The sequence below is a fragment of the Somniosus microcephalus genome, chromosome 13 (assembly GCF_052327205.1).
Source record: "Somniosus microcephalus isolate GS21.2 chromosome 13, FLI_Smic_1.0, whole genome shotgun sequence".
In the NCBI taxonomy this organism is placed as follows: domain Eukaryota; kingdom Metazoa; phylum Chordata; class Chondrichthyes; order Squaliformes; family Somniosidae; genus Somniosus; species Somniosus microcephalus.
Window position 1 is genome coordinate 190,323,022 of NC_140999.1, and position 18,685 is coordinate 190,341,706.

General features: G+C 51.8%; 1 protein-coding gene across 1 annotated transcript in view; it reads left to right on the top strand.

The window, feature by feature from the left end:
* The window catches only part of raly (RALY heterogeneous nuclear ribonucleoprotein), a 247,391-nt gene that overhangs the window by 181,570 nt on the left and 47,136 nt on the right, over positions 1 to 18,685 (top strand). The window contains 4 exon segments of the mRNA XM_086005855.1: positions 823 to 1,087; positions 10,768 to 10,802; positions 10,804 to 10,841; positions 13,285 to 13,335. Of these exon segments, the coding sequence (XP_085861981.1) occupies positions 826 to 1,087; positions 10,768 to 10,802; positions 10,804 to 10,841; positions 13,285 to 13,335 (386 nt within the window). The 5' untranslated portion in view covers positions 823 to 825.

The following is an 18,685-nucleotide window of genomic DNA, read 5'->3' on the forward strand; positions in this document are numbered from 1 at the left end:
GATTTACACTAATTCCACTCCCTGCAGGAGAAAATAACAGCAAAAGCCCCTTCACCTCTCGTCATATCCTTCAACCCCTTCCCTCTGAACCAATGCGTCTAATTGGCCCTTGGCCCCTTCCCAATCCAGTGGCCTTTCCTGGTAAATGTATTTCCCCCCAGCGCACCAACGTCAGTGTTCTCGCTCAGGCCAACATCCCCAGCATCGAAGCTCTGACCACGCTCGATCAGCTCTGATGGACGGGTCACATCGTCCGCATTGCCGACACGAGACTCTCAAAACAAGCGCTCTACTCGGAGCTCCGACACGGCAAGAGAGCCCCAGGTGGGCAGAGGAAACACTTCAAGGACACCCTCAAAGCCTCCTTGAAAAAGTGCAACATCCCCACCGACACCTGGGAATCCCTGGCCCAAGACCGCACAAAGTGGAGGAGAAGCATCCGGGAAGGCGCCGAACACCTCGAGTCTCTTCGCCGGGAGCAAGTGGAAGCCAAATGCAAACAGCGCAAGGAGCGCACGTCAACCCAAGCACTCCACCCACCCGCCCCTTCAACCACAGTCTGCCCCACCTGTGACAGAGACTGTAGGTCCCGCATTGGACTCATCAGTCACCTGAGAACTCATTTTTAATGTGGAAGCAAGCCATCCTCAGTTCCTAAGAAGATTTCCCTTTGGGTATAAAGATTCCCACCACCTCAGGACGTCCCAAAGCGCTTCTCAGCCAATGAAGTACATTCTGAAGTGTGGTCACTGTTGCAATGTAGCAATATGAGAATTTGACTGAATTTTATGCACTGATTTGTATTTATTTTTTAAATTCTAGGCCATGAACATGTCAATCAAACTTCAGACCAGCAACATCACCAACAAGAATGACCCTCGGTCAATCAACTCTCGAGTCTTCATCGGAAACCTCAACACAGCGGTGGTGAAGAAGTCTGACGTGGAGACCATCTTTGGGCAGTATGGCAAGGTGGTGGGCTGCTCTGTTCACAAGGGCTATGCCTTCGTTCAGTACACAAACGAGAGGACGGCGCGCGTGGCGGTGGCCGGGGAGAATCGCCGCGTCCTTGCCGGACAGACACTCGGTGAGACCGGCGGGAGAGATTCGGCCGAGCGGCCAATAGGAAACCACGGGGGTGGGGGGGGGGGGCGGCGTTTAGAGCCCGGGGAATCGGAGCCGGTGCGGAATTCCTCATAACGCGTTCACTGACCCCGCCCCCTTACACCAGTCAGCGAGTGTGTCGCAGTTACACGCACGCGGCTAGATCTCGTCTGCGTGCGATTGTGTAAGACGGGTTGGTGTCCCGTTTTACAGCTCTCCCCAGTGGAAATAGAAAGAGAGAATGGGAAAGAGGGAGGGAGAAAGAAAGACAGACAGACAGACAGACAGATCGATCGATCAAATTAGTTCCACTCCCCCATTCTTTCCCCATAGTCCTACAAATGGTCCTGGAGGTTTATAACAGGAGCCAACAATACATTTGGAACTGTCAGCTTGAACTACTCGTATCAGCTGCAGTTGATGCAGTAACGCCAGCTCTTACTCGAGAAATTAGGTTTTCTTTAACAAACAACCCCTGCCCAAGATCTCGAACCCTGGCAGTCACTCACTCCATCGATCCATTGCCCTTTTGTATAAATAGTTCCGCCTTGATTCTTCATAAACTCCCAGTTTCCCAATCATCAAATGATTTTGCCGCAGTTTCTTTTTTACACCTCATCTAGAGCCATCTTTTGTTTCTTAACTTGTCCCATTACCATCTCCCTTTGCCTTGCGCCATCTCTTAATCTCTCCTGCCTTCCATCCTATCACAGACCTTCCCTTTTGTTCTTTCCTCCCCTCCCCCCTTTCCCTGCACCAGCACTTGCTTAAAAACCTGTTCGATCTCCAGCTTTTTCCAGTTCTGACGAAGGGTCATCGACCTGAAACGTTAACTCTGTTTCTCTCTCCACAGATGCTGCCTGACCTGCTGAGTATTGACAGCATTTTCTGTTTTTATTTCAGATTTCCAGCAGCTGCCGTATTTTGCTTTGGTGTTTCATTTTTAAACGCTTAGTTAATATCACGTGTGATAGACGGCACAGAAACCAGTCCGTGCCGGTGTTTATGCTCCACTCGAGCTTCCTCCCGTCTTTCCTCATCTAACTCTATCAACATAACCCTTCTCTTCCCTTCTCCCTCATGTGTTTATCCAGCTTCCCCTTAAATGCATCGAAACTATTCGCCTCAATCACTCTCTGTGGCAGCGAGTTCCACATTCTCACCACTCTCTGGGTAACATAGAAACATAGAAACATAGAAGCATAGAAGATAGGAGCAGGAGTAGGCCATTCGGCCCCTCGAGCCTGCTCCGCCATTCAATGCGATCATGGCTGATCATCCAAACTCAGTACCCTGTCCCTGCTTTCTCCCCATATCCCTTGATCCCTTTAGCCTTAAGAAATATATCTAACTCCTTCTTGACTATATTTAATGAATTGGCCTCTACTGCCTTCTGTGGTAGAGAATTCCACAGGTTCACCACTCTCTGGGTGAAGAGGTTTCTCCGGAATTCCCCATTGGATTTGATAGGAACAGTTTTTTTCCCGTATCAGTTTTACCAAATCTTCCTCACTTCATTCTTGCCAGCGTTTCTATTTGGGACGGACCAGCGAGAGCAGAGCCAACTTTTACTTAACTTTGACTCATGACCTCGCACTCGGAGAACCTGATGGCTTCTTGCTGTTAAGACTGGTGAAGAGACTGGAAAAGAGAGATTGATCCCTTTGTAATTGTTTCACGCACAGCAGCTCATGAACAGTAACTGGTTTTAAAACCAGGACATTGGCAACATGTTCATTGAGACCCCCGGGGCACACCTGCACCCTATTAGTTGTGACAATAGGACGCACCTGTAAGTTGTTACGATAGCAAAATACTGCGGATGCTGGAAATCTGAAATAACAACAGAAAACGCTGGAAAAACTCAGCAGGGCAGGTCGATGACCTTTCGTCAGAACTGGAAAAAAAGCAGGAAATGGAACAAGTTTAGGGGCTGGGAAAAGGGGGAGGGGATGAAAGAACAAAAGGGGTCAGTGATTGGATAGAAAGCAGGAGTGATTGAGAGACATTGAGAGACATTAAGAGATATTCAAGGCGAGAGGAGGTGGTAATGGGACAGGTTAAGGAACAAAGGATGGCTCTAGATGGGGTGTGAATTGCGCTGGCAGAGTGAAAGACAGCTGCCATGTGGGAGGGAAGAAAAAAGGGGCCAAACAAGAATGTGGATTAAAAAAAAGAAGAAAATATATATATGTGATAGGGGCCGAGGTTATGATCTGAAATTGTTGAATTCTATGAGTCCGGAAGGCTGTAAAGTGCCTAATCGGAAGATGAGGTGCTGTTCCTCAAGCTTACGCTGAGCTTCCGTGGAACAATACAAGAGGCCGCGGACAGTGAGGTCTGAGTGGGAATGGAGCGGAGAATTAAAGTGACAGGCGACCGGAAGCTCGGGGTCCCCCTTACGGACTGAACGGAGGTGTTCCACAAAGCGGTCACCCAATCTGCGTTTGGTCTCCTCGATGTAGAGGAGACCACATCGTGAGCAGCGAATACAGTATACTAAATTGCAAGAAGTACAAGTAAATCGCTGTTTCACCTGGAAGGGGTGTTTGGGGCCCTGGACAGTGGGAAGGGGGGAGGTATAAGGGCAGGTGTTGCATCTCCTGCGCTTGCACGGGAAGGTGCCAGGTGAAGGGGGTGGGGTGTTGGGGGTGATAGAGGAGTGGACTAGAGTGTCGCGGAGGGAATGGTTCCTACGGAATGCTGAAAGGGGAGGTGAGGGGAAGTGCGTTTGGTGGTGGGATCACGCTGGAGGTGGTGGAAATGGCGGAGGATGATCCGTTGAATGTGGAGGCTGGTGGGGTGAAAAGTGAGGACAAGGGGAACCCTATCGTGGTTCTGGGAAGGAGGGGCAGGGGTGAGGGCAGAAGCGCGGGAGATAGAACGGACGCGGTCGAGGGCCGTGTCAACCACAGTAGAGGGGAATCCTCGGTTGAGGAAAAAGGAAGACATGTCTGAAGCACTGGTGTGGGAGGTTGCATCGTCGGAGCAGATGCGGCGGAGACGGAGAAACTGGGAGAATGGAATAGAGTCCTTACAGGAGGCGGGGTGGAAGGAAGTGTAGTCTTGGTAGCTGTGGGAGTCAGTGGGCTTGTAGTGAATGTTGGTCAATAACCTATCCCCAGAGATGGAGATGGAGAAGTCGGGGAAGGGAAGGGAAGAGTCGGAGATGGACCATGTGAAGGTGAGGAAAGGGTGGAAATTGAAAGCAAAGTTAATGAAATTTTCTAGTTCAGGGCGAGAGCAGGAGACGGCACCGATACAGGTTAATCAGGTCTGTAGCTGCTAGTGGACAAATGGATTGAATGTTTAACTGTGCTAATGGGCTAGTTGAAACTTCGAAGAACATAAGGCTCCAATTTTGAGTTTTCAGTCAATAATTTCAGCACGTGTAGACCTTACAGTGGGTTTTCCAAGTGCTATTCTCACACACAAAAATATTGGACCAGAAGTTCCGGTCAGGACTGGTAGAGTTCGCCGTCATTTCGCCTTTGAAACTGACTGCAGCGTCAGGATTTAGCGCGAGCGCGGCCTAACGGGGAAATGCTGAAGTTGCGGTCAGTCATTCACTGCTCCGACACTGACTGAGCTGTGGATCGCCACCCCCCTGACACCCCCCCTCGCCACCCCCCCCCGAGCCGGCAATCAGTGAAATCTGTCAAATCAGCGAAACTGGCGAAAACTTTGGCTCTTCCCCAGGAACACCGCTGTTAAATTCCCCGTTAAAAGTTAGGCCCAAAGGGATCAGGTGTAATTGGGGTTTAAACAGCGCATTGACTGCTAAACAAAGGTTAACGGCCTGGAAAACTAATTTTAACTTTGTGCAGTGTAAAATTGGTCCATTTTTAATAAAACTGTAATTTTTTAAGAAACTTTAAAACAGCATCTTTTTTTTAAAGTTTGTCCATCTTTATTTCAGGTTTGCCTGTTCCCCGTGTGAGAGCCCCAATCTTTGTTTTGCGCTCTCTAACATTTTTAAAAAGTTAGAATTTTAAGCGCCTACCCACTTCCTGGTTCGCTGTCTGTGAGAATTCTGCCTTTTGATTGGCTACTTAGACAGCCTGTTGATGTCACAGCAGCTCGCGCTAGGGGATCCCCATTAACCCCCGTTGATTTGAATTGAATGTCGGAAAACGCAAAGTTCTCGACACAGAGATCGTGAGATCCTCATGTGAGGCTTACTTCGAGTCCAGTGGCGATCGCCTTCACTTTCCGCTGACTGCAAATTCCGGGCCATAATACCAAAATTATTTACCAAACTGATCACTATCTTTCTGCCAGCTTTGATTCTGCCAAGTAACTTTTTCTTTGTTTATTCTTGGGAACCCTCATCCACGCTCTCATTAAAACTTATAAAATTCTAACAGGACTAGACAGACTAGATGCAGGAAGGATGTTCCCGATGGCGGGGGAGTCCAGAACCAGGGGTCACAGTCTAAGGATAAGGGGTAAGCCATTTAGGACAGAGATGAGGAGGAATTTCTTCACCCAGAGAGTGGTGAACCTGTGGAATTCTCTACCACAGAAGGCAGTAGAGGCCAACTTATTAAATATATTCAAGAAGGAGTTGGATATATTTCTTAAGGCTAAAGGGATCAAGGGATATGGGGAGAAAGCAGGGACAGGGTACTGAATTTGGATGATCAGCCATGATCTCATTAAATGGCGGAGCAGGCTCGAGGGGCCGAATGGCCTACTCCTGCTCCTATCTTCTATGTTTCCATGCTCTCCGGGCCGGCCTCCCACTGTGCATCCTCTGTAAACTTGAGCTCATCCCATACTCTGCTGCCCCGTGTCCTAACTCGCACCGAGTCCCGTTCACCCATCACCCCCTGTGCTCACTGCCCCGTGTCCTAACTCGCACCGAGTCCCGTTCACCCATCACCCCCTGTGCTCACTGCCCCGTGTCCTAACTCGCACTGAGTCCCGTTCACCCATCACCCCCTGTGCTCACTGCCCCGTGTCCTAACTCGCACCGAGTCCCGTTCACCCATCACCCCCTGTGCTCACTGCCCCGTGTCCTAACTCACACCCAGTCCCGTTCACCCATCACCCCCTGTGCTCACTGCCCCGTGTCCTAACTCACACCCAGTCCCGTTCACCCATCACCCCCTGTGCTCACTGCCCCGTGTCCTAACTCACACCCAGTCCCGTTCACCCATCACCCCCTGTGCTCACTGCCCCGTGTCCTAACTCACACCCAGTCCCGTTCACCCATCACCCCCTGTGCTCACTGCCCCGTGTCCTAACTCACACCCAGTCCCGTTCACCCATCACCCCCCTGTGCTCACTGCCCCGTGTCCTAACTCGCACCGAGTCCCGTTCACCCATCACCCCTGTGCTCACTGCCCCGTGTCCTAACTTGCACCGAGTCCCGTTCACCCATCACCCCTGTGCTCACTGCCCCGTGTCCTAGCTCGCACCGAGTCCCGTTCACCCATCACCCCCTGTGCTCACTGCCCCGTGTCCTAACTCGCACCCAGTCCCGTTCACCCATCACCCCCCTGTGCTCACTGCCCCGTGTCCTAACTCGCACCCAGTCCCGTTCACCCATCACCCCCTATGCTCACTGCCCCGTGTCCTAACTCGCACCCAGTCCCGTTCACCCATCACCCCCTGTGCTCACTGCCCCATGTCCTAACTCACACCCAGTCCCGTTCACCCATCACCCCCTGTGCTCACTGCCCCGTGTCCTAACTCGCACCCAGTCCCGTTCACCCATCACCCCCTGTGCTCACTGTCCCGTGTCCTAACTCGCACCCAGTCCCGTTCACCCATCACCCCCTATGCTCACTGCCCCGTGTCCTAACTCACGCCCAGTCCCGTTCACCCATCGCCCCCTGTGCTCACTGCCCCGTGTCCTAACTCACACCCAGTCCCGTTCACCCATCACCCCTGTGCTCACTGCCCCGTGTCCTAACTCGCACCGAGTCCCGTTCACCCATCACCCCCTGTGCTCACTGCCCCGTGTCCTAACTCACACCCAGTCCCGTTCACCCATCACCCCCTGTGCTCGCTGCCCCGTGTCCTAACTCACACCCAGTCCCGTTCACCCATCACCCCCTGTGCTCACTGCCCCGTGCCCTAACTCGCACCAAGTCCCGTTCACCCATCACCCCCTGTGCTCACTGCCCCGTGTCCTAACTCGCACCAAGTCCCGTTCACCCATCACCCCCTGTGCTCACTGCCCCGTCTCCTAACTCGCACCCGGTCCCATTCACCCATCACCCCCTGTGCTCGCTGCCTGTGTCCTAACTCGCACCCAGTCCCGGTCACCCATCGCCCCTGTGCTCGCTGACCTACATTGGCTCTCGGTCCGGCAATGCCTCGATTTCAAAATTCTCATCCTTGTTTTGAAATCCCTCCATGGCCTCGCCTCCTCCCTATCTCTGTAACCTCCCCCAGCCCAACAACCAGTGTTCCTTGTAAGCTGCATGGTCGTGTGGCCGCACAGCGCTCCAGGGAACCCGCGCAGCCGTCTTCTCAAGACAAAAACCGCGGGTGCGTGGTATTTTGAATGGCCCCACGCAGCCCCTTAAAGGGAACATTGCCCACGACTCTCCGAGATCTCTGCGTTCCTCCAATTCAGGCCTCTTGAGCATCCCCCGATTTTAATCGCTCCACCATTGGCGGCCGTGCCTTCAGCTGCCTGGGCCCCGAGCTCCCTCCCTAAACCTCTCCACCTCTCTCTCCCCTCATTACAACCTCCCTCTTTGACTAAGCTTTGGTCACCTGCCCTAATATCTCCTTATGTGACTCGGTGTCAAATTTTGTTTGATAATCGCTCCAGTGAAGCGTCTTGGGATGTTTTACTGCATTAAAGGCGCTATGTAAATGCAAGTTGTTGTTGTTGATGTGGGTGTCACTGGCACGGCCCATCCTTAGTTACCCTGAGAAGATGATGGTGGGTATGATAAATCCATGTAGTGAGACAAGGAACTCGAAGAGGCGAGGTATTAGAATTAATACGGGTACTTTATTAAACGACTGCGAAACAACCAGGCAGGCCTGCATCCAGGCATTGCACCTTTGCTGGCCTTAACAGGAAGCAACCCCTGACCTTAACAGGAAGCAAACCCCTGACCTTAGCAACAGCATTGGCTACAGCACCACCTGGTGGATAACCTTAATCATAACATCCCAGACTACTATAGTAGGCTTCCCTCTTCAATCTGTGGTGGCGGTTTGATACAAGTGAGTGGCCACTTCAGAGTGCAGTTAAGAGTCACCCACGTTTGTGTGGGATTGGAGTCACAGGACGGGTAAGGACGGCGGGTTTCCTGCCCTAAACGACATTAGTAAACCAGTTGATTTTTTTTACAATAATTGTCAGCTGTGTCTCAGTGGGCAGCACACTCGCCTCTGAGTCAGAAGGTTGTGGATTCGAGTCCCACTCCAGGGACTTGAGCACAATGTCTAGGCTGACACTCCCCAGTGCAGTACTGAGGGAGCGCTGCACTGCCAGAGGTGCTCTCTTTCAGATGAGATGTTAAACCGAGGCCCCGTCTGCTCTCTCAGGTGGATGTAAAAGATTCCACGGCCACTGTTTGGAAGAAGAGCAGGGGAGTTATCCCCGGTGTCCTGGGGCCAATATTTATCCCTCAACCAACATAACAAAAACAGATTATCTGGTCATTATCGCATTGCTGTTTGTGGGAGCTTGCTGTGCGCAAATTGGCTGCCGCGTTTCCCACATTAAAGAACGAAAGGAAGACTTGCATTTATGTAGCGCCTTTCACGACCACCGGACGTCTCAAAGTGCTTTACAGCCAATGAAGTACTTTTGAAGCGGAGTCACTGTTGTACTGTGGGAATTGTAATCACAACACTGACTGCACTTTAAAAGTACTTCATTGGCTGTGAAGCGCTTTGGGACGTCCGGTGGTTGTGAAAGGCGCTATAGAAATGCTGAGTCTTCCTTTCGTTCAACAAAGGTCACTTTTACTGATACCAGCTTTTTATTAATACTTTCCATAATATTTTTGAAACTGAATTCACATTCTCCAGCTGGGATGGGAACTCACGTTCTCTGGATAACTAGTCCAGTAACCACAGCCCCACCACAGCCCACCTGGAGCAGTCACACCAGCCCCACTGACGGGGTCCCTTTAAACATCGCCTGACACCCGCCCCGAGAGTAACCATGTGACCGATTGAAGCAAGATTGCTCTTCGCTTCCCTGTCAAGTTCCATTCGCGCGCCCGAGGGAAGGCCGCGGAGCTTTAACAGATGGTCATGACACAGCCAGCTCATCCATTGAGTCGCTGAACCCGCCGGGCCGCGAAGGTCGTAGTTCAGGCCCCCTGATCTGTGCCGAGTCCGCTGGTGAAAGGAAACGACACAAAGCTGGGTGGGCGTATGTGCTGTGCAGAGGATGTCAAGAAACTCCAGGATGATTTGGACATGTTGGGTGATTGGGCAGAAACATGGCAGATGCAATATAACGTTGATAAATGAGAGGTTATCCACTTTGGTGGCAAAAACAGGAAGGCAGATTATTACCTAAATGGCAATAGATTGGGAGAAGGGGAAGTGCAACGAGACCTGGGTGTCCTTGTGCACCAGTCGCTGAAGGCAAGCATGCAGGTGCAGCAGGCGGTTAAGAAGGCAAATGGTATGTTGGCCTTCGTAGCGAGAGGGTTTGAGTACAGGAACAAGGATGTCTTGCTGCAGTTGTACAGGGCCTTGGTGAGACCACATCTTGAGTATTGTGTGCAGTTTTGGTCGCCTTATCTGAGGAAGGATGTTCTTGCCATGGAGGGAGTGCAGCGAAGATTCACCAGACTGATACCTGGGATGGCAGGAATGACGTATGAGGAGAGATTGGGTCGATTAGGCTTATATTCGCTAGAGTTTAGAAGAATGAGAGGGGATCTCATTGAAACTTATAAAATTCTAACAGGACTAGACAGACTAGATGCAGGAAGGATGTTCCCGATGGCGGGGGAGTCCAGAACCAGGGGTCACAGTCTAAGGATAAGGGGTAAGCCATTTAGGACAGAGATGAGGAGGGATTTCTTCACCCAGAGAGTGGTGAACCTGTGGAATTCTCTAGCACAGAAGGCAGTTGAGGCCAATTCATTAAATATAGTCAAGAAGGAGTTGGATATATTTCTTAAGGCTAAAGGGATCAAGGGATATGGGGAGAAAGCAGGGACAGGGTACTGAACTTGGATGATCAGTCATGATCGCATTAAATGGCAGAACCGGCTCGAGGGGCCGAATGGCCTACTTCTGCTCCTATCTTCTATGTTTCTATATTTACTGCCCTGATCGCAGCTAAAGAAAGAACTTGCGTTAACGAAGCGCCTTTCACGTCTCTAGAAACATCCGGAATACACTTCGCGGCCAATGAACCACCTTTGACCCGCAATCATTGTGGTCGTGTAAGCAAAGGCGACAGCCAATTGGCCGGCGAGGACAAGATCGGCTTGGTGTGATGCCCCCCCCCCCCCCCGGTTGTTGGATAGAGCTCACACACAAAGGCTGGCCACGTGGATGAAACATCCGTGGAACTTGAAGCTACCCCTTCAGGAAATAAAGGGTTAAAAAGGGGGAGCAATTGGAACTGGGGCGGAAACACACAAGACGACCTAAGAAAGGGGCTGATTAAGGTTTGGATCCATTTTATTTGTTGTGGTTTATTTTTTTATCCTCTCACAGATATTAACATGGCCGGAGAGCCCAAGCCCAACAGACCCCAAGGGGTTGAAGCGGCCGAGTTCGACATTGTACAGGTACGCTCCTCCGATTACAAATGATTTGAAAACAATTACATCTCCGCCGGCTGCATGTCCCCTTTAGTAATTTTGCAAATTGAGGAGAATAGTAAATTGGGGAGGATTACATAGTATTTACAGCCCAGAAACAGGCCATTCAGCCCATCAGGTCTATGCCGGTGTTTATGCTCCACACCAGCCTCCTCCCACCCCCTCTTCATCTCACCCTATCAGCATATCCTTCTATTCCTTTCTCCCTCATGTCTTTATCTAGCTTCCCCTTAAATGTATCTCTGCTATTCACCTCAACCACTCCCTGTGGTAGCGAGTTCCACATTCTCACCACTCTCTGGGTAAAGAAGTTTCTCCTGAATTCCCTATTGGATTTATTAGTGACTATCTTATATTTATGTCCCCCAATTCTCTACGTCTATCCTATCGAAACCCCTTCACAATTTTAAAGTCTTCTATCAGGTCACCCCTCAGCGTTTTCCTTTCTGGAGAAAAGAGCCCCAGCCTGTTTGCCCTAGACCTCTTCAGCAGTTGGTGATAGACCAGCGTGGGCGCTGCCCGCAGAACTGCCCAGCAACCCTTCCGCGCCGCGGAGGTTGGAAGATCACGAGGGAAGTACAGATGAGAGCGGCTCCATCTCTCCGGACCAATAAACCTGCAGCCTGCCTCCTCCCCCCATCTGCCCACCACAGCACCCAGCCAACCTCACCACTGCTCACCAAACCTCAACTGTCCTTTGTGAGAAGGAAACCCTCCCTTCAGTCCCAAATCTCTAACCAGTTTGAACCTCTTTCTCTCGTTCTACTTTCACGACACACTTTGAAGTAGTGCAATTTCCATGTGCACTTGTGGCAGTGATTGTCACACAGTTGAGTGTGAAAAGTCCAGTCACAAGTCGTGTCCTTGTTCACCATCACCATTGGTTGACACTTGTTGCTCACCACTCTATTTCCTTCTTGTGGGAGCGTGTGGTTTAAAATCCTTCGCTTTCCCAAGTTTGATTTTTCCCCTGGCCCTTGTGGCGATGCCCATTTCTGGGCTGAGAAGAGTGAACCTGTGACAACTCCTGTTGTGACCAGACCAGCCAGGAGAGGCACAAGAGTGTACGTGACGACACGGGCATCTCCGATAATGTTTCCCTCCCTCGCTGTGGGGAAGGAAACTTTCTCTGCTTACCACTAGCGAAAGGACTGAGATCAGGAACTCGGTGAAGCAAGTTGATTGAACTTGCCCCCCCCTTCCCCCCCCCCCCCCCCGTGTTCTCTGTGTGACCAGCTGGTAATTTCAGCCATGATCATGTTGGAGGGGAAAGCATGGCACATGGGCAAGTGGGTAAAGATAGAACATTGGGGCATGGATAGATGAAAGATTGGGGCATGGGCTGGTGGGAGGAGGTGGAACATTGGGGCACGGGCAGGTGGGTGAAGGTGGAACATTGGGGCATGGGCAGGTGGTGAAACAATGGGGCACGGGCAGGTGGGAGGAGTTGGGACATTGGGGCACGGGCTGGTGGGGAGAGGTGGAACATTGGGGCACGGGCAGGTGGTGGGACATTGTGGCACGGGCAGGTGGGAGGAGTTGGGACATTGGGGCACGGGCTGGTGGGGAGAGGTGGGACATTGGGGCACGGGCAGGTGGTGGGACATTGGGGCACGGGCCGGTGGGAGGAGTTGGGACATTGGGGCACGGGCTGGTGGGGAGAGGTGGGACATTGGGGCATGGGCAAGTGGTGGGACATTGGGGCATGGGCAGGTGGGGAGAGGTGGGACATTGGGGCATGGGCAGGTGGTGGGACATTGGGGCACGGACAGGTGGGGAGAGGTGGGACATTGGGGCACGGGCTGGTGGGAGGAGTTGGGACATTGGGGCACGGGCTGGTGGGAGGAGTTGGGACATTGGGGCACGGGCAAGTGGTGGGACATTGGGGCATGGGCAGGTAGGGAGAGGTGGGACATTGGGGCACGGGCAGGTGGGGAGAGTTGGGACATTGGAGCATGGGAAGGTGGGAGGAGGTGGGACATTGGGGCACGGGCAGGTGGGGAGAGGTGGGACATTGGGGCATGGGCTGGTGGGAGGAGTTGGGACATTGGGGCACGGGCAAGTGGTGGGGACATTGGGGCACGGGCAGGTGGGAGGAGTTGGGACATTGGGGCACGGGCAAGTGGTGGGACATTGGGGCACGGGCAGGTGGGGAGAGGTGGGACATTGGGACACAGGCAGGTGGGAGAGGTGGGACATTGGGGCACGGGCAGGTGGGAGAGGTGGTGCAGTGCGACTCTGTCAGCCTTGTGCCTACAATGCTGATAATTTTTGACTTGCACATTTGAGTCCCTATGATGTGATGTGAAATGTTCCTGTTTAACCTCAACTAAACATCAGCACTGTCGGGAACATTTACATCCTCGCTTCCACCAAACGTCATTAATATTTTCCCCTTTCTTTTCTCAAGCACCAGCTACGACTTTGATTACGATTACTTCAGAGATGATTTCTATGAAAGGTAACGACCGTGATTTTTTTTTCAATTCCCCTGGTGTTCGGGTCTGAGATTAGATTATGAAATATATCTGCCTTTCCTTGTAGTTAATGGGGAGTAACATACTTTGAATTCCTGTTACAAAGGTTTTTAGCATAATTTGAAAAGGTTCAACATGAGGGAAATGGCCCACAATTCAGCCTTCGCCTCACTCCATCTTCACACAGAAACATAGTCAGTAATCCAAATAAAAATCACACATCTGCTCATACTGGAATTACACCATGCTGGAGGGGGAGTGAGGAGAGAGGGAGAAGGAGTGAGGAGAGAGGGAGAAGGAGTGAGGAGAGGGAGTGAGGACAGGGGGAGAGAGAGTGAGGAGAGAGGGAGAGGGAGTGAGGAGAGGGAGAGGGAGAGAGAGTGAGGAGAGAGGGAGAGGGAGTGAGGAGAGGGAGAGGAGTGAGGAGAGAGGGAGAGGGAGTGAGGAGAGGGAGAGGAGTGAGGAGAGAGGGAGAGGAGTGAGGAGAGAGAGGGAGTGAGGAGAGAGGGAGAGGTAGTGAGGAGAGGGGAGGGAGAGGGAGAGAGGGAGAGGGAGTGAGGAGAGAGGGAGAGGGAGTGAGGAGAGGGAGAGGGAGTGAGGAGAGGGGGAGAGGAGTGAGGACAGAGGGAGAGGAGTGAGGACAGAGGGAGAGGAGTGAGGAGAGGGGGGAGAGGGAGTGAGGAGTGAGGAAAGGTGGAGAGGGAGTGAGGAGAGAGGGAGAGGAGTGAGGAGAGGGGGAGAGGCAGTGCGGGGAGAGGAGAGGGAGTGAGGAGAGAGGGAGAGGGAGTGAGGAGAGGGGGAGAGGGAGTGAGGAGAGAGGGAGGGAGTGAGGAGAGAGGGAGAGGGAGTGAGGAGAGGGGGAGAGGGAGTGAGGAGAGAGGGAGGGAGTGAGGAGAGAGGGAGAGGGAGAGAGGAGAGGGAGAGGGAGTGAGGAGAGAGGGAGAGGGAGTGAGGAGAGACGGAGGGAGTGAGGAGAGAGGGAGAGGGAGTGAGGAGAGGGAGAGGGAGTGAGGAGAGAGGGAGAGGGAGTGAGGAGAGGGAGAGGGAGTGAGGAGAGGGAGAGGGAGTGAGAGAGGAGGGAGAGGGAGTGAGGAGAGAGGGAGAGGGAGTGAGGAGAGAGGGAGAGGGAGTGAGGAGAGAGGGAGAGGGAGTGAGGAGAGGGAGTGAGGAGAAGGAGAGTGAGTGAGGAGAGGGGAGGGAGTGAGGAGAGAGAGAGAGGGAGTGAGGACAGAGGGAGAGGGAGTGAGGAGAGAGAGGGAGTGAGGAGAGAGGGAGAGGGAGTGAGGAGAGAGGGAGAGGGAGTGAGGAGAGAGGGAGAGGAGAGAGGGAGAGGGAGTGAGGAGAGAGGGAGAGGGAGTGAGGAGAGAGGGAGAGGGAGTGAGGAGAGAGAGGGAGTGAGGAGAGAGGGAGAGGGAGTGAGGGAGAGGGAGTGAGGAGAGAGGGGAGAGGGAGTGAGGAGAGAGGGAGAGGAGTGAGGGGAGAGGGAGAGGGAGTGAGGAGAGGGAGTGAGGAGAGAGGGAGAGGGAGTGAGGAGAGGGAGTGAGGAGAAGGAGAGTGAGTGAGGAGAGGGGAGGGAGTGAGGAGAGAGGGAGAGGGAGTGAGGAGAGGGGGAGAGGAGTGAGGGGAGGGGGAGAGGAGTGAGGGGAGAGGAGTGAGGAGAGAGGGGAGGGTGGAGTCCGATCACGACCATCCCTGACCCTCAGGAGTGCTGTGCAGCCTCGGGCTGGCAACTACGTTTTGAGGAATTCCAGGAGGTTTAATCACCTGATTTCCTGCTTCCAACTGCCCCGCCCCCACTCTCCCACCATTGGTTGCCCGACATGTCCATCCTCGCGGAGCCCCGCCTCCACGTCCAATCAGAAAGAGAGCAGAATCACTGTTACCCTGATTGGATGACTCTTGGTTGTTCGTCAAAGAATCCCCCCCACCCGCCCCAATTCTTGTATTTTTATAATTAATAATCAAATGTGTTCTCCTAAGTGTCAGTTGTGGCTCAGTGGGCGGCACTCTCGCCTACTGAGTCAGGAGGTTAGTGGGTTCAAGTCCCACTCCAGAGACTTGAGCACATAAAGTGAGGCTGACACTCCAGTGCGGTGCTGAGGGAGTGCTGCACTGTCGGAGGTGCCGTCTTTCGGATGAGACGTTAAACCGAGGCCCCGTCTGCTCTCTCAGATGGATGTAAAAGATACCATGGCACTATTTTGAAGAAGAGGCGGGGAGTTATCCCTGGTGTTCTGGCCAATATTTATCCCTCAATCAACATCACTAAAAAGCAGATTATCTGGTCATTATCACATTGCTGTTTGTGGGAGCTTGCTGTGCGTATATTGGCTGCCGCATTTACAACAGTGACTACACTTCAAAAGTACTTCATTGGCTGTGAAGCGCTTTTGTGATGTCGTGAAAGGCAAGTCTTTCTTTTTTCCTGGGTTTTGCTCACAGAGGATTTGAGTACAGGAGCAAGGATGTCTTACTACAGTTATACAGGGCCTTGGTGAGACCACACCTGGAGTAGTGTGCGCAGTTTTGGTCTCCTTACCTAAGAAAGGATATACTTGCCATAGAGGGAGTGCAGCGAAGGTTCACCAGACTGATTCCTGGGATGGCAGGACTGTCATATGAGGAGAGATTGGGTCGACTAGGCCTGTATTCACTAGAGTTTAGAAGAATGAGAGGGGATCTTATTGAAACGTATAAAATTCTGACAGGGCTGGACAGACTGGATGCAGGGAGGATGTTTCCCTTGGCTGGGGGGTCTAGAACAAGGGGTCACAGTCTCAGGATACAGGCTGAGACATTTAGGACTGAGATGAGGAGAAATTTCTTCACTTAGAGGGTGGTGAACCTGTGGAATTCTCTACCACAGACGACTGTGGAGGCCAAGTCACTGAATATATTTAAGGAGATAGATAGATTTCTAGACACAAAAGGCATCAAGGGGTATGGGGAGAGAGCGGGAGTTTTGAGATAGAGGATCAGCCATGATCATGTTGAATGGCGGAGCAGACTCGAAGGGCCGAATGGCCCACTCCTGCTCCTATTTTTCTATGTTTCTATGTTTCTAGCAGTGCTCCGGAGATTAATCTTCAATTCTCCGGGACCATCCTGGAGCGTTGGCACCCTACTGTAGCCGGGAGGAGTTTACATTTTCGGTAGAGGGCCGGTTGCTAGGGAAGCCTCAGCTCACTGCAGCCCAATCTCTGAGAGGGGCCCTAAAACAGGCGCTAGGCCTCTCATTACCATATTTAAAGGGACCCCGTATGTTTTAGGCGGCCGCCTCGGAATGCTGAAAGTCACCCGAGGCCGACATAGCGTTGGGACATTTATCGGGCAACTTGGGATGAATGGCATGAATTTGGTCATTTTGCCCCATTTTCCATTCAGGGTGATCAATGTCTACCCTATAAAAATAATTAAAGAAAAGACTTGCATTTATATAGCGCCTTTCATGACCTCAGGATACCCCAAACGATTTACAGCCAATGAAGTACTTTTTGAAGTGTAGTCACTGTTGTAATGTAGGAAACGCAGCAGCCAATTTGCGCACAGCAAGCTCCCACAAACAGCAATGTGATAATGACCAGGTCATCTGTCCTTAGTGATATTGGTTGATGGATAAATACTGGACAGAACAGCAGGGACAACTCCCCTGCTCCTCTTCAAACTAGTGCTGTGGGAACTTTTACACCCACTTGAGTGGGCAGGCAGGACTTCAGTTTAACGTTTCATCTGAAAGACGGCACCTCTGACAGTGCAGCACCTCCGACAGTGCAGCACCTCCGACAGTGCAGCACCTCCGACAGTGCAGCACTCCCTCAGTACTGCAGCACCTGGAGTGTCAGCCTGGATTTTGGGCTCAAGTCTCTGGAGTGGGGCTCGAACCCACAACCTTCTGACCCAGTGCTACCCACTGAGCCACGGCTGACTGTAAACTGGGGCCTGAATTACATTTGCATGCCGTGGTCCAGTTATTCGCTGGTCTCTCGCCCTCCTTCCCCTGAAGACTCCACTTTGACTTCCCATTGGTTTAGATGCACATTCACCCCTAGGATCTGGATTCAAATCCGGTCCAGACCGGTGACATGAAAGTCTCGTGTGTAAGACTGTAAGGAATTAATTAATGCATTCTCACTCGCATCACAGGCCCATGACATAAAGCTGCTCCGGGCTTGTCAATGATTGGTGCTAATTGGCTTTTTCATTCTAAGATGGCTGGCATGGGAAAGGGGAAAATGTTACACTGATGCAGAAGGGGGCGCTCTTCTACAATCCTGCTCCATCACCCTTTACCACCATCTTTATCACGGGCTCGACCCCACTCATCTAATCTCCTGAGGCAAAGCACTTCACAAATGTCCCCCTGATTCCCAAAGATAATCCAATAAATATGCTGCAATATTCACCTTATCATCGATGTCTAATGTCCTTTAGGGAAGGAAACATAGTAACATAGAAACATAGAAGATAGGAGCAGGAGTAGGCCATTCGGCCCCTCGAGCCTGCTCCGCCATTCAATGAGATCATGGCTGATCATCCAAATTCAGTACCCTGTCCCTGCTTTCTCCCCATACCCCGTGATCCCTTTAGCTTTAAGAAATATATCCAACTCCTTCTTGAATATATTTAATGTACTGGCCTCTACTGCCTTCTGTGGTAGAGAATTCCACGGGTTCAACACTCTCTGGGTGAAGAAATTACTCCTCATTTCAGTCCTAAATGGCTTACCCCTTATCCTTAGACTATGACCCCTGGTTCTGGACTCCCCGGCCATCGGAAACATCCTTCCTGCATCTAGTCTGTCCAGGCCTGACAGAATTTTATAGGTTTCGATGAGATCCCCTCTCAATCTTCTAAACTCCAGTGAGTATAAGCCCAATCGACACAATCTCTCCTCATACGTCATTCCTGCCATCCCAGGTATCAGCCTGGTGAATCTTCGCTGCACTCCTTCCATGGCAAGAACATCCTTCCTCAGATAAGGCGACCAAAACTGCACACAATACTCAAGGTGCGGTCTCACCAAGGCCCTGTACAACTGCAGCAAGACATCCTTGTTCCTGTACTCGAACCCTCTTGCTACGAAGGCCAACATACCATTTGCCTTCTTAACCACCTGCTGCACCTGCATGCTTACCTTCAGCGACTGGTGCACAAGAACACCCAGGTCTCTTTGCACTTCCCCTTCTCCCAATCTATTGCCATTCAAATAATAATCTGCCTTCCTGTTTTTGCCACCAAAGTGGATAACCTCACATTTATCCACATTATCGTGCATTTGCCATGTTTCTGCCCAATCACCCAACCTGTCCAAATCGTACTGGAGTTTCACAACAT